The sequence below is a fragment of the Nerophis ophidion genome, linkage group LG15 (genome assembly GCF_033978795.1).
Source record: "Nerophis ophidion isolate RoL-2023_Sa linkage group LG15, RoL_Noph_v1.0, whole genome shotgun sequence".
Taxonomy (NCBI): Eukaryota; Metazoa; Chordata; class Actinopteri; order Syngnathiformes; family Syngnathidae; genus Nerophis; species Nerophis ophidion.
Window position 1 is genome coordinate 38,553,555 of NC_084625.1, and position 16,199 is coordinate 38,569,753.

The following is a 16,199-nucleotide window of genomic DNA, read 5'->3' on the forward strand; positions in this document are numbered from 1 at the left end:
CCTTGTTGACACAGAAAAGTACAAGCCTGTTTGGTTCAACTTATCTTTGTGAATCAGCCTTTTCTGACATGAACTTCATCAAGAACAAACACAGAACACGCCTCACTGATGCACATCTGCAAGACTCACCCAGAGTTGCAGTGTCAAGTTACACACCAGAGTACAACACACTAGTTAACAGCATGCAATGCCAGGCTTCCCACTAACTGACAAAGAAACAGATAACAGATTTAGTGTCCAGTGTGACATGATTTTTTTTTAAATTTGAGAGTTGACTTTTGTATTTTACATGACTTCTTATTTGTACAAACATGGTGTAGAGTAATTCATGATTTGTTAAAAAAATGTTAGTGGCTAGCTAGTTAAAATGGGATATTGTGATTTCACAAGACTGTCTTAGAAGTGATCATTTGAAAATGTTCAATTTGAAAAATGTGCACTTAGAGAAAATATAAAAATAAAGTGTTGCATATTGATAGTTATCTGTTTCTATATATATTTATTGTGAGAAATCATTTAGATGATCAGTGTTTCCACAAAGATAAATATCATTAATTATTAATAATAACATAGAGTTAAAAGGTAAATTGAGCAAATTGGCTATTTCTGGCAATTAATTTAAGTGTGTATCAAACTGGTAGCCCTTCGCATTAATCAGTACCCAAAAAGTATCTCTTGGTTTCAAAAAGGTATGTGATTCCTGGCGTAGACCAAAAGATTAGATTATTTTCTTTTATTACTACGTTTTTGAACATCTCATGGTTAAGCTCCTGCAGTCCTGGGTTCAAATCCAGGCTCGGGATCTTTCTGTGTGGAGTTTGCATGTTCTCCCCGTGAATGCGTGGGTTCCCTCCGGGTACTCCGGCTTCCTCCCAATTCCAAAGACATGCACCTGGGGATAGGTTGATTGGCAACACTAAATTGGCCCTAGTGTGTGAATGTGAGTGTGAATGTTGTCTGTCTATCTGTGTTGGCCCTGCGATGAGATGGCGACTTGTCCAGGGTGTACCCCGCCTTCCGCCCGATTGTAGCTGAGATAGGCGCCAGTGCCCCCCGCGACCCCAAAAGGGAATAAGCGGTAGAAAATGGATGGATGGATGGTTAAGCCACCTGGTGGCTAGGTGAGGCACTGCCTCACTTGCCTCCCCTGACAGCACGTCACTGCAACAATTAGTACAATTTTGGCATATGTTTTGCAAAAGCAGCGCATGCTCAAACAAATCGGGCAGCTCAGTCAATCGGGCGGTGACAGTAGCGTCCATCACTTTGGCCGTTTTGAGAACCAACATCAGTACAGGCACTCAAAACGGCCAACGAGGGAGGTGTTTAGGGCACGTCCAATTGGTAGGAGGCCACGGGGAAGACCCAGGACACGTTGGGAAGACTATGTCTCCCTGCTGGCCTGGGAATGCCTCAGGATCCCCCGGGAGGAGCTAAACAAAGTGGCTGGGGAGAGGGAAGTCTGGGCTTCCCTGCTTAGGCTGCTGCCCCCGCGACCCGACCTCGGATAAACGGAAGAAGATGGATGGATCAGTCTACTGCATTTTCGCCCCTACTTAAATGCCTACTGAAATGAGATGTTCTTATTTAAATGGGGATAGCAGGTCCATTCTGTGTCATACTTGATCATTTCGCGATATTGCCATATTTTGCTGAAAGGATTTAGTAGAGAACATCGACGATAAAGTCCGCAACTTTTAGTCGCTAATAAAAAAGCTTTGCCTGTACCGGAGGTAGCAGACGATGCGCGCGTGACGTCCCAGGTTGTGGAGCTCCTCACATCTGAACATTGTTTACAACCATGGCCACCAGCAGAGAGAGCGATTCGGACCGAGAAAGCGACAATTTCCCCATTAATTTGAACGAGAATGAAAGATTTGTGGATGAGGAAAGTTAGAGTGAAGCACTAGAAAAAAGAAAAAAAAAGGCGACGGCAGTGCTCCCGTCCAAAAGCAGAACCTAGTAACTCACTTCTAGCTGATTTTGATAAAACAAAGGAAAACCAATCTATCTTGATGCTGTCTTACAAAGATCTACGAAGTGATCAAACGTATAGATGTTTTCTTGAGCTTTCATTTTCTTGCCGATTGAGCCATGGATTGAATCTGCTCTCATGAACGTGTGCCCTTTCTCCAGATATTTTATCACAATCTCGGGTGGGCCCCATTCTGCGTTTGCACATTGGGCAAGAGCCGTGTACAGCGTCCAGTTTTTATTTTGACCTCCACAGTTATCTGCCCAAAAGAGTATGCAAGGGGAAGAATCAAGAACAATACATTTAATGAAGGTGCTTGCAACGTCCTGGGCCAATCTTCCAAATATCCCCTCGTGCCATAATATCACATAATCAGGTTGACCGTCGGCCCCCATTCGCGCAAATGTCTCATTAAAGACAATAAGGTGACTGACAAAGAAGCTCCGATTAGTCCCTTGAGATACTAGGTTTTTCTGTTGTATCTACGCGTTTATGTTGTAGTTGCTAGGTCCTGCCATGCGCGTAACAGCTTACTTACGGAACAAATTACAATATCGCATACACTAATGTAAAGCATATCACCTAATAACTCCAAAATTATTATCAGCTCAGTTTTGACCAAAATCGAGTTATTGGGTTTTGCCTTTGGACGGGAGAGTGGGAGCGATTCAGATGTATAGACACATTTACTAGGATAATTCAGGAAAATCCCTTATATCTTTATTGTTTTACTAGTGTTTTAGTGAGATTATATGGTCGTACCTGTACAACCTGAAGGTCGGCCCCGCACCTTTTTTCAGCACCAGTCGACGGGTGGTGGCGATGCCCATCTCTGCCCTTCGCAAGGGAACCTCTTCGAAACACGATCTTTCGAAATGATCGCTGCATAACACACTGTACTTTGGGTGTGTGGTCCAATTCAACCGTGTTCGCTTGACCGCTCTGTTCCATAGTAAAACTTCACCGTCATCTTTTGGGAATGTAAACAATGAAACACCGGCTGTGTTTGTGTTGCTAAAGGCGGCCGCAATACACCGCTTCCCACCTACAGCTTTCTTCTTTGACGTCTCCATTATTTATTCCACTAATTGCAAAAGATTCAGCAACACAAAAATCCATAATACTGTGGAATTATGCGATGAAAACAGATGACTTATAGCTGCCAATGGTGCTGGAACAAAATATCCTCTACAATGCGTGACGTCACACGCACATGTCATTATACGTGACATTTTAGTATGATACTTCCGCGCAAAATTTGAAATTTCAATTTAGTAAACTAAACCGGCCGTATTGGCATGTGTTGCGATGTTAATATTTCATCATTGATATATAAACTATCAGACTGCGTGGTCGGTAGTAGTGGGTTTCAGTGGGCCTTTAACTGAAAATGTTAAGTGTAAGTGCGGAATTGCGCCAAAACTAAAAGATAACCAGAGCAAGTGATGAGTTCTCCTCGGGTGTTTAGGAGAGATAAGAAGTAGCGGCTGATTTACCGTACTTGTTGGGCTCCCTGTTGTAATCCAGGATGGGCACCGCGGGGTTGGGGTCCTGCGGCTGGAACACCGGGTCCTCCTCCAGCTGGTCGCCGGTGAGTTGTGTCCGTGGATCCAAAACCGAGTCTGGGTGAGCCCTTTCGTCGGCGACCCTTCGTCCCCCGTCAACCGGGACTACCACAAACCTGTCACCCATGTGTGTCCCCTGTTCTGCCGCCTTGTTTTGTACCCGAAATGAGGGCAAGGAAGCCCGTCTCACTAACGAGTGTGTTCGTCGGTGGTAACAGGCGAACACACCGGACAACTTAATATTACCCTCTGGGTCATCCCACCATTGATTACAGCACGCATGTGCCCGCCCCCCAGCAACGCTCATTGGACAAGAGAACCGAGAAGCCCTTTCAATCAAACTTTATCATCCGCCCCGATGAAGTTTACATAGAACTCTAAATTAGTAATCTGCCTCCTTACTAAAATCAATTTAAAACAATTATTTATTTCATTAATTTCTATTAGTACAAAATGTGCATCAATTAAATTCAAGTCGGATTAAAGATGTGTGAAAATCGTTTCACAAAAAAAGTTAAAAAAATTAAATTAAAATCCCTCATCAATGTTAAGTAAATGCAGGGAAAGTATTTCCAGCTATTTTTTTCTTGTACTACTTCAAGATCTTTGCATTATTTTGCGTGTTTGCGTGTCAACAGGCTTATTTGTGACAAAACTGTTAATGAATTAATTTTGAGCACAATAAGGTCAATAGTGCATAATAACGAGACAAAAGTTAAATAAATCGATAAATGTATTAAATACAAATAATTAATATATAAACCTAATGAAAGTATTATCTGATCTATTAAGTACAATTTTTAAAGTCAATAGTAAAAAAAAACTAAACAAAAAAAATATATATATTAATAATAATTATATATATATATTTAGAAAATGTAACCGATGATTTAATCAAAAGTTGCCAAAAGTCTTGTTTAACTATGTTATAATATTTTCAGTATAGAGTAAAGGTGTTCAGGCCAGATCACCGGTGACTTGTATTTTTTTCGGAATATTGTGGAAGGAAGAGAGCGCTCATAGAAATCTTATCAGTTGAAAGCAGCAGCATAAAATAAAATCGACAGCTGGCAGAAGTGTTGCATGACCAGTAGTGGGCGTGGAAATGTTGGTTTGATGAATATCCAGTTGTTCATAATTATGTCATTGCAGTCATCTCTCCATTAATGGATTGCGTTCCTAAATTCTGAACACACATGTCGTTTGCATAATTAGAGAAATATGCATGTATATATATATATATATATATATATATGTATATATATATGTATATATATATATATATACATATATATATATATATATATATATATACACAGTATATACATATATATATACATATATATACATACATATATATATACATATACATATATATATATACATACATATAGTTGTACAATATATTAAAACATGTAATAAATAAGATTATGTTAATATACAGTAAGTATACTATTATAAAATAATAAAAGAAGTTAAACATAAGAACAAATGTATTAATATAATAATATTTTCAAATTAATTTGATCGTATGCAATGTAACACATATGTTCTGAATAATAATAAAACATAACAACTAATAAATAATTAAAAAACATAATTAGTTACTGAAATTAGTTAGAAAAACATTTAGTTATTCAAAATGCAAATACAGTTAATTACATATGAACATTTATAGTAAATACAATTAATTGAAACAATACATTGAATTGAAACAAAAGAAACATTTCTATCATATTATTTGTATACGGGATAATGTTCATCACTCATAAATACATAATACTAAAGTCTGGACGCGTAGTCTACAATAAAGAATTACAAATATAGATAAATACATATACTGTACGATACATTAAATAATTAATTTTGTAAGAAATTACAATAATACATAAATAAATAACATGAACTGTAATACAGTATATAAATAAAAATATATTTCCATATATTCATTGAATTGTTTATGCATATGATATATATATACATACACTCATATAAGTATTTAATTATATGATATATTGAATTAATAAATACATGAATATATATATATATATATATATATATATATATATATATATATATATATATATATTTATATGTAAACACATTGTAACTGTATATTATTACAACATACAGTACAATAAACATCACGTTGTGGCATAGTGTATTAAAGTTGTGGTGATGTCTTATCATGTGTATCATCTGGTTTTATTTTACTTATCTCAGAATGAAATGATGATAAATATTGATATGACATGCTTGAATTGAACACATGCAAACACTTTGCAGCCTCAAGCTTGTTTCTTGCTTGTAAATAAACATTTGAAAAACGTGATACCCAACGGCCTTCCAACAATGCAAGCAAATGTATAAAAATATTAATAGAGTATTCATTCATTCATAATTCATTTTGGAAATCATAAAGTATATGGTAACTGATGGGCACACAATGGCAGTGTGATTAATATTTGTACCACTCTGCTTTGAGGTTCTAAGTTAGAATTTCTGCTTGTGTGGATTATGTTTATGTGCTTCATAAACAATCTTTTAGCTTTGTTACGAACTATAATTTTCCCAAACAAAAACTTAATCATCAAATCTCTTATCAGTAGCAAGTACACGTATTCTATAGCAGTGGTTCTCAAACTTTTTTCAGTGATGTACCCCCTGTGAACATTTTTTTTCAATTCAAGTACCCCCTAATCAGAGCAAAGCATTTTTGGTTGAAAAAAAGAGATAAAGAAGTTAAATACCGGGAATACCGCCTGGAAAAGGGTGGAGTGCCATCTCCGGGTTGTGGAGGAGACCCTGCCCCAAGTGTAGGAGTTCAAGTACCTAAGAGTCTTGTTCACGAGTGGGGGAAGAGTGGATCATGAGATCGACAGGCGGATCGGTGCGGCGTCTTCAGTAATGTGGACGTTGTGTCGATCCGTTGTGGTGAAGAAGGAGCTGAGCCGGAAGGCAAAGCTTTCAATTTACCGGTCGATCTACGTTCCCATCCTCACCTATGGTCATGAGTTTTGGGTCATGACCGAAAAGATAAGATCACGGGTACAAGCGGCCTAAATGAGTTTCCTCCACCGGGTAGCGGGGCTCTCCCTTAGAGATAGGGTGAGAAGCTCTGCCATCCGGGAGGAACTCAAAGTAAAGCCGCTGCTCCTCCATGTTGAGAGGAGCCAGATGAGGCAGATGAGGTGGTTCGGGCATCTGGTCAGGATGCCACCCGAACGCCTCCCTTGTGAGGTGTTTGGGTACGTCCAACCAGTAGGATGCCACGGGGAAAACCCAGGACACATTGGGAAGACTATGTCTCCCGGCTGGCCTGGGAACGCCTCAAAATCCCCCGGGAAGAGCTAGACAAAGTGGCTTGGGAGAGGGAAGTATGGGCTTCCCTGCTTAGGCTGCTGCCCCCGCGACCCGACCTCGGATAAACGGAAGATGAGGGATGGATGGAAGAAGTAAAATACAACACTATGTCATCAGTTTCTGATTTATTATGTTGTATAACAGTGGAAAAATATTGCTCATTTGTAGTGGTCTTTTTTTAACTATTTGGAAAAAAATATATAAAAATAACCAAAAATGAATAAAAAGTGATTCAATTATAAATAAAGATTTCTACACATAGAAGTAATCATCAACTTAAAAAACCCTCTTTCGGGATTCCAAAAGAGATCCATCTGGATTTATGAACTTAATTCTGAACATTTCTTCACAAAAAAAGAAATCTTTAACATCAATATTTATGGAACATGTCTATAAAAAAAATCTAGCTGTCATCACTGAATATTGCATTGTTGCAATTCTTTTCACAGTTTATGAACTTACATCGATATATGTTAAAGTAACATTCAATAAATATATTTATAAAGGATTTTTGAATTGTTGCTGTTTTTCAATAAATATATTTATAAAGGATTTTTGAATTATTGCTATTTTTAGAAAAAAAAAAAAACTAACGTACCCCTTGGCATACCTTCAAGTACCCCAGGGGTACGCGTACCCCATTTGAGAACCACTGTTGTATAGTATTGGTGTCCCAACTGTGTCATCAAACAGCAAAATAAACTCAAAATAGCACATTTCAAGAAAAAAAACAGTGTGTGAATGTTGAAAAAACCAAACGTGAACTAAAATGATAACAGTAAACGCGCTTGCCAGATGGCATCAAGTAAAGCTGAACTTATGCACAGAGGAATGCGCCTCTTAATTGAGCAGAATAAGGAGCGCAATCCATTTAGCGTGCCTGTCCTCATGAATATGCAGAATACATGCTGATTATCAGAATGCTTTCAATTCTGGGAGGAGAAAAGGCAAATATAACCATTTAGTACACGCAGTGTGATTTCCCTCCATTCATCCATCTTTTTCCACTTATCCAAGGTTGGGTTGCGGGGGCAGCAGCCTAAGTAGGGAAGCCCAGACTTTTTCACCCCAGCCATTGCGTCCAGGTCTTCCTGGGGGATCCCAAGGCGTTCCCAGGACAACCAGGAGACATAGTCACCATGGTCTCCTACCGGTCGGAGGCTGCAAATACCCCCCTCGGGTGGCATCCTGCCCAGATGCTCGAACCACCTCATGTGGCTCTTCTCGATGGGGAAGGGCAGCGGATTTACTTTGAGCTCCTCTCGGATGGCAGAGCTTCTCACCCTTATCTCTATGGGAGAGCTTCGCCACCCGGCGGAGGAAGCTCATTTCGGCTGCTTGTACCCGTGATCTTATAATAGAATAGAATAGAATAGAATAGAATGGACTTTATTGTTATTATATTTGCATATAACGAGATTAAAGACTCCAATTTAAGGTGCGGTAGTGGGAACATATATGGGGTGAAATAAATAACACAAGAGGTAATAAAGGAAAAAACTAACAATTGAAATGAACAGACTACTATCCAATAAAAATAATAAGCAATCATGTACAATATACAAAACACTATAGAAATACAAAATACTGTACAATATACAGAACAAGACAAGAGTACCGAAGTAATAAATAACAATCAGTGTCGGACATATTGCACTCGAAAGGTAATATTGCACAGTAGGGTATTTGGGCATGATATTGTATAGGAGTGAATTATTATTATTATAAGTTAGAGTTAAACATGGTGACAGCTTTGGGAAAGAAGCTGTCTCTGAGCCTGTTTTTTCTGGCTCTGATGCACCTGTAGCGCCTGCCTGATGGTAGCAAGTCGAATAGGTGGAAGCCAGGGTGTGTGCTGCCTTTGGTAATGTTTTTTGCTCTGTTGAGGCAACGGGAGTTGTGTAAATCCTTCAGGGAGGGCAGGAGACAGCCGATGATTTTTTGTGCAGACTTTATGACCCTCTGAATCACCTGTTTGTCTGCTTCAGTGCAGCTGGCGTACCACACTGTTATGCAGTACGTCAGCAAGCTCTCGACAGCCGAGCGGTAGAAGGTCACCATCAGTGGAGTGAACTGGAGTCTCCGCTGGGCCTTCCGGATGACCGCAGTTGTATTTCGGGTCCAGGACAGGTCAGCAGATATATCTTGTCCTTTCGGTCATAACCCAAAGGTCACGACCATAGGTGAGGATGGGAACTTAGAGTGACCGCTAAATTGAGAGCTGTGCCTTCCGGCTCAGCTACTTCTTCACCACAACGGATCGATACAGTGTCCGCATTACCGAAACTGTTCCGCGGCCGCTGTTTTGCATCTATACTTAGTATGCCTAGAAAGGGCGTGCTAACTAGCAGGTGTGTCAAAGGAGACGATTGCCTTGCAGCTCCATCCTACATATGCTTGTCAACATATATCGACTGCCTAAAATAAAAATATTAGACTTATTGTCAAATCAGCAATATCATTTTATAGCTGCTGGATGACTGAAAGGAGGGCGTAATTGATGCTTTTTTAGTTTGTCCGTTGGCTTTTTTTTTTTTTTTAATGACCTCCGTTATTTTCTTACAGGGTAGGAACAAGCAGTAAAAATGGATGGATGGGTATTATTAACATATCTCCTGTATAAAAAGAAAATTGCAATATGCAGTTTTGTGCGTTTGGCACTTCACAGTTTTCTTCTTTTCTTTTTTTCTTTCATGAAAATGCATACATACAAGCCACGTACAGTTGACACTTTCATTGTTTTTTGTGTCCTAAACATTTCCATGATCAGACAAGAGCAGATAGAAGAATAATATTTTCATATCTATCGGCCCTCTTTTTAACAAAAATTATTTTAGATGACTTTATCATATTCAAGTTACTGCCAGCCTCTCCAAAGGCGCACGTTGAGCGCACTAATAAAGTGGGTTCCATTATAAATATACTTGCAGAACTGCTCCTCAAATGCCCAGAATAAGTGGTGCACATATTATGTTAGTCTGCTGCATATTTAAAAACATAGCAAAACGCCACAGGTAGGAGTGTGATAACATAAATGTGCAGTAAATGAGTATCTCCATGGTAAGTAGTACACGCAAACACCTTATTCATACATGGCGGTCTGCACCACGTTTGTACTATTAATTGTACACGCAGCCCACTAATAGTACACACAATTATATATTTTGTTCACGTTGTTTAGCACTTGGTATTTGGGTCTTAGAACAGGCCCTCTGTGTTTCATTTCAAGGAGGTCAAAGGTTACTTTGAAGCTCCTTGATCGACTGTACTTGCATTTTGAAAGTAATGAACGGATGCACACTTTGAGGAAATACGAAGAATGTTTTTCAGCTCTTCACATTGTATGAATATTATTACACGCACTACATTTACATTCACTAAAATAGACTAATTGCTTCCAAAACCCTAAGGGGCAGCTCTCGTCGTTTGCATTAGTGTCGCAGTGACAAGGAAACACATGCTACATGCTAGTAACCGTTTCAGGTAAATGATCATATATGAACCCCATTTCCGTATGAGTTGGGAAATTGTGTTAGATGTAAATATAAACGGAATACAATAATTTTAGTCATCATTGTCACCGACGTCCCACTGGGTGTGAGTTTTCCTTGCCCTTATGTGGGCCTACCGAGGATGTCGTAGTGGTTTGTGTTGTGGTTTGTGCAGCCCTTTGAGACAAAAGTGATTTAGGGCTATATAAGTAAAAATGTATTGATTGATTGATTTGCAAATCCTTTTCGGCCCATTTTCAATTGAATGCACTACAAAGACAAGATAATTGATATTCAAACTCCTAAACTTTTTTTTTTTTTTAAATAATAATTAACTTAGAATTTCATGGCTGCAACACGTGCCAAAGTAGTTGGAAAAGGGCATGTTCGCCACTGTGTTACATCAACTTTTCTTTTAACAACACTAAATAAAAGTTTGGGAACCGAAGAAGATAATTGTTGAAGCTTTGTAAGTGGAATTCTTTCCCATTCTTGTTTTATGTAGAGTTTCAGTCGTTCAACAGTCCGGGGTCTCCGCTGTCGTCTTTTACGCTTCATAATGTGCCACACATGTTCGATGGGAGAAAGGTCTGGACTGCAGGCAGGCCAGGAAAGTACCTGCACTCTTTTTTTACGAAGCCACACTGTTGTAACACTTGTCTTGCTGAAATAAGCAGGGGCGTCCATGATAACGTTGCTTGGATGACAAGATATGTTGCTCCAAAACCTGTATGGATCTTTCAGCATTAATGGTGCCTTCACAGATGTGTAAGTTACCCATGCCTTGGGCACTAACACACGCCCATACCATCACAGATGCTGGCTTTTGAACTTTGCGCCTATAAAAACCCAATTGGTTATTTTCCTCTTTGTTTTGGAGGACACCACGTCCTCTGTTTCCAAATATAATTTGAAATGTGGACTCGTCAGACCACAGAACACCTTTCCACTTTGCATCAGTCCATCTTAGATGAGCTCGGGCCCAGCCAAGCCGGCGGAATTTCAGGATATTGTTGATAAATGGGTTTGGCTTTGCATAGTAGAGTTTTAACTTGCACTTAAAGATATAGCGACCAACTGTAATTACTGACAGTGGTTTTATGAAGTGTTCCTGAGCCCATGTGGTGATATCCTTTACACACTGATATCATTTTTTTTAATGCAGTACCGCCTGAGGGATCAAAAGTCCGTAATATCATCGCTTACATGCAGTGATTTCTCCAGATTCTCTGAACTTTTTGATGAATTTACGGACTGTAGATGGTAAAATCCCTAAATTCCTTGCAATAGCTCGTTGAGAAATATTGTTCTAAAACTGTTCGACAATTTGCTTACAAGGTGGTGACCCTCACCCCATACTTGTTTGTGAATTACTTAGCATTTCATGGAAGCTGCTTTTGTACCCAATCATTGCACCCACCTGTACCCAATTAGCCTGCACACCTGTGGGATGTTCCATATAAGTGTTTGATGAGCATTCCTCAACTTTATCAGTATTTATTGCCACCTTTCCCAACTTCTTCGTCAAGTGTTGCTGGCATCAAATTCTAAAGTTAATGATTATTTGCAAAAAAAAAATGTTTGTCAGTGTGAACATCAAATATATTGTCTTTGTAGCATATTCAACTGAATATGGGTTGAAAATGATTTGCAAATCATTTTATTCCGTTTATATTTTACATCTAACACAATTTCCCAACTCATATGGAAACGGGGTTTGTAGAACACAATGTTGTCTTCATGTTTACAATCATTCTTCCAGTACTTCAGTGTGATAAAAGTATGTTAAAATGACAAAGAAATATACAGCAGTGGTTCTCAACCTTTTTTCGGTGATGTACCCCCCCTGTGAACATTTTTTTTAATTCAAGTACCCCCTAAACAGAGCAAAGCATTTTTGGTTGAAAAAAAGAGATAAGAAAGTAACATACAGCACTATGTCATCAGTCTCTGATTTATTAAATTGTATAACAGTGCAAAATATTGCTCATTTGTAGTGGTCTTTCTTGAACTATTGGGAAAAAAAGATATAAAAATAACTAAAAACTTCTTGAAAAATAAACAAGTGATTAAATTATGAATAAAGATTTATCCACATAGAAGTAATCATCAACTTAAAGTGCCCTCTTTGGGGATTGTAATAGAGATCCATCTGGATTCATGAACTTAATTCTAAACATTTCTCCACAAAAAAAGAAATCTTTAACATCAATATTTATGGAACATGTCCACAAAAAATCTAGCTGTCAACACTGAATATTGCGTTGTTGCATTTCTTTTCACAGTTAATACATTCATATTTTGTTGAAGTATTATTCAATAAATATATTTATGAAGGATTTTTGAATTGTTGCTATTTTTAGAATATTTTCAAAATATCTCATGTACCCCTTGGCATACCTTCAAGTACCCCCATTTGAGAACCACTGATGTACAGTATTACCACAGGTACATATTATTATTACTAAGTAAAACTGCAAAGTATTAAAAAGATGTCAAGCATGAAAGTTTGTCCACAGGAAAAACAATGGAGGACTAAACTGAGTCGACTTGTTTTTGTTCTCCTGCAGATGATGTTTGTAACGTCTCTTGGGCAGCAGAGTTCCCCCGGGACACAGACATTAAATACACGAGTGCACTTTCATGCCATGTGGGAAATACGCTAATATCAAGTATGATCACATCTGGTATAGAAATGAAGACCTGACATTTAACACAAAAATAAAAATTTGTACATTGAAAAATGAAATAAAGAAATACCAAACAAACAGTAGTTATATAAATATAAAAAAATATGTTACGTAGTTTGTTTTACATTACAAACACCCTACATTCTATGAGGATGCCAGTTAGTACTGAGCTGTTATATCAAAAATGTCAATGAGATAATAATAATAATAATAATAATAATAATAATAATACAAACCCTGTTTCCATATGAGTTGGGAAATTGTGTTAGATGTAAATATAAACTGAATACAATGATTGGCAAACCCTTTTCAACCCATATTCAATTAAATGCACTACAAAGACAAGATATTTGATGTTCAAACTCATATACTGTTTTTTATTTTTGCAAATAATAATTAACTTAGAATTTCATGGCTGCAACACGTGCCAAAGTAGTTGGGAAAGGGCATGTTCACCACTGTGTTGCATCACCTTTTCTTTTAACAACACTCAATAAACGTTTGGGAACTGAGGAAACTAATTGTTGAAGCTTTGAAAGTGGAATTCTTTCCCATTTTTGTTTTATGTAGAGCTTCAGTCGTTCAACAGTCCGGGGTCTCCGCTGTCGTATTTTACGCTTCATAATGCGCCAAATATTTTTGATGGCAGACAGGTCTGGACTGCAGGCGGGCCAGGAAAGTACCCGCACTGTTTTTTTTTACAAAGCCACGCTGTTGTAGCACGTGCTGAATGTGGCTTAGCATTGTCTTGTTGAAATAAGCAGGGGCATCCATGAAAAAGACGGCACTTAGATGGGAGCATATGTTACCCATGCCATGGGCACTAGTGCACCCCGATACCGTCACAGATGATGTTTGTTTAACTTTGCGTCAATAACAGTCTGGATGGTTCGCCTCCCCTTTGGTCCAGATGACACAATGTCGAATATTTCCAAAAACAATTTGAAATGTGAACTTGTCAGACCACAGAACACTTTTCCACTTTGCATCAGTCCATCTTAGATGATCTCGTGCTCAGAGAAGCCCGCGACATTCTGGATGTTGTTGATAAATGGCTTTCGCTTTGCATAGTAGAGCTTGAACCTGCACTCACAGATGTAGCGGCGAACTGTATTTAGTGACAGTGATTTTCTGAAGTTTTCCTGAGCCCATGTGGTGATATCCTTTAGAGATTGATGTCGGTTTTTAATACAGTGCCATCTGAGGGATCGAAGGTCACGGTCATTCAGTGTTGGTTTCCGGCCATGCCGCTTACGTGGAGTGATTTCTCCAGATTCTCTGAACCTTTTGATGATATTATGGACTGTAGATGTTGAAATCTGTAAATTTCTTGCAATTGCACTTTGAAAAACGTTGTTCTTAAACTGTTTGACTATTTGCTCACACAGTTCTCCCGTCCAAAGGCAAAACCTAATAACTCACTTCAATCAATCAATATTTATTTATATAGCCCCAAATCACAAATGTCTCAAAGGACTGCACAAATCATTACGACTACAACATCCTCGGAAGAACCCACCAAAGGGCAAGGAAAACTCACACCCAGTGGGCAGGGAGAATTCACATCCAGTGGGACGCCAGTGACAATGCTGACTATGAGAAACCTTGGAGAGGACCTCAGATGTGGTAAACCCCCCCCCCTCTAGGGGACCGAAAGCAATGGATGTCGAGCGGGTCTAACATGATACTGTGAAAGTTCAATCCATAGTGGCTCCAAGACAGCAGCGAGAATCCCGTCCACAGGAAACCATCTCAAGCGGATCAGCAGCGTAGAGATGTCCCCAACCGATACAGGCGAGCGGTCCATCCTGGGTCTCGACTCTGGACAGCCAGTACTTCATCCATGGTCATCGGACCGGACCCCCTCCACAAGGGAGGGGGGGACATAGGAAAAAGAAAAGAAGCGGCAGATCAACTGGTCTAAAAAGGAGGTCTATTTAAAGGCTAGAGTATACAGATGAGTTTTAAGGTGAGACTTAAATGCTTCTAGCTGATTTTGAGAAAACAAAGGAAAACTAATCTATCTTGATGCTGTCTTACAAAGATTTACAAAGTCATCAAACGTATAGATGTTTTCTTGAGCTTTCATTTTCTTGCCGATTGAGCCATGGATTGAATCTGCTTTCATGAACGTGTGCCCTTTCTCCAGATATTTTATCACAATCTCGGGTGGGCCCCATTCTGCGTTTGCACATTGGGCAAGAGCCGTGTACAGCGTCCAGTTTTTATTTTGACCTCCACAGTTATCTGCCCAAAAGAGTATGCAAAGGGAAGAATCAAGAACAATACATTTAATGAAGGTGCTTGCAACGTCCTGGGCCAATCTTCCAAATATCCTCTCGTGCCATAATATCACATAATCAGGTTGACCGTCGGCCCCCATTCGTGCAAATGTCTCATTAAAGACAATAAGGCGACTGACAAAGAAGCTCTGATTGGTCCCTTGAGATACTAGGTTTTTCTGTTGTATCTACGCGGTTATGTGGTAGTTGCTAGGTCCTGCCATGCGCGTAACAGCTTACTTACGGAACAAATTACAATATCGCATACACTAATGTAAAGCATATCACCTAGGAACTCCAAAATTATTATCAGCTCAGTTTTGACCAAAATTGAGTTACTGGGTTTTGCCTTTTGACGGGAGAGTTGTGGACAAAGGGGTGTACCTCGCGCCATCCTTTCTTGTGAAAGACTGAGCATTTTTTGGGAAGCTGTTTTTATACCCAATCATGGCACCCACCTGTTCCCAATTAGTTTGCACACCTGTGGGATGTTCCAAATAAGTGTTTGATGAGCATTCCTCAACTTTATCAGTATTTATTGCCACCTTTCCCAACTTCTTTGTCACGTGTTGCTGGCATTAAAAATTCTAAAGTTAATGATTATTTGCAAAAAAAAAAGTTTATCAGTTTGAACATCAAATATGTTGTCTTTGTAGCATATTCAACTGAATATAGGTTGAAAAGGATTTGCAAATCATTGTTTTCCGTTTATATTTACATCTAACACAATTTCCGAACTCATATGGAAACGGGGTTTGTATGTGCTGGAAGATTCATTTATGATTGTTGCCTTTGGTAAAAATTTAACTGTTTTAGGTTTTGCTCGCATTTGA

General features: G+C 38.9%; 1 protein-coding gene across 4 annotated transcripts in view; it reads right to left on the bottom strand.

Moving 5' to 3' along the window:
• slc12a7b (solute carrier family 12 member 7b) overlaps positions 1-3,780 on the bottom strand; it is a 152,879-nt gene extending 149,099 nt beyond the window's left edge. For 2 of the 4 annotated variants that reach the window (XM_061922147.1, XM_061922146.1), the window contains exon 1: positions 3,472-3,780. In XM_061922147.1, the coding sequence (XP_061778131.1) occupies positions 3,472-3,667 (196 nt within the window). In that variant the 5' untranslated portion in view covers positions 3,668-3,780. The remainder of the gene's footprint in view (positions 1-3,471) is intronic. The other 2 variants (XM_061922150.1, XM_061922149.1) reach the window with 1 other exon arrangement.
• Positions 3,781-16,199: the final 12,419 nt, after the last annotated feature.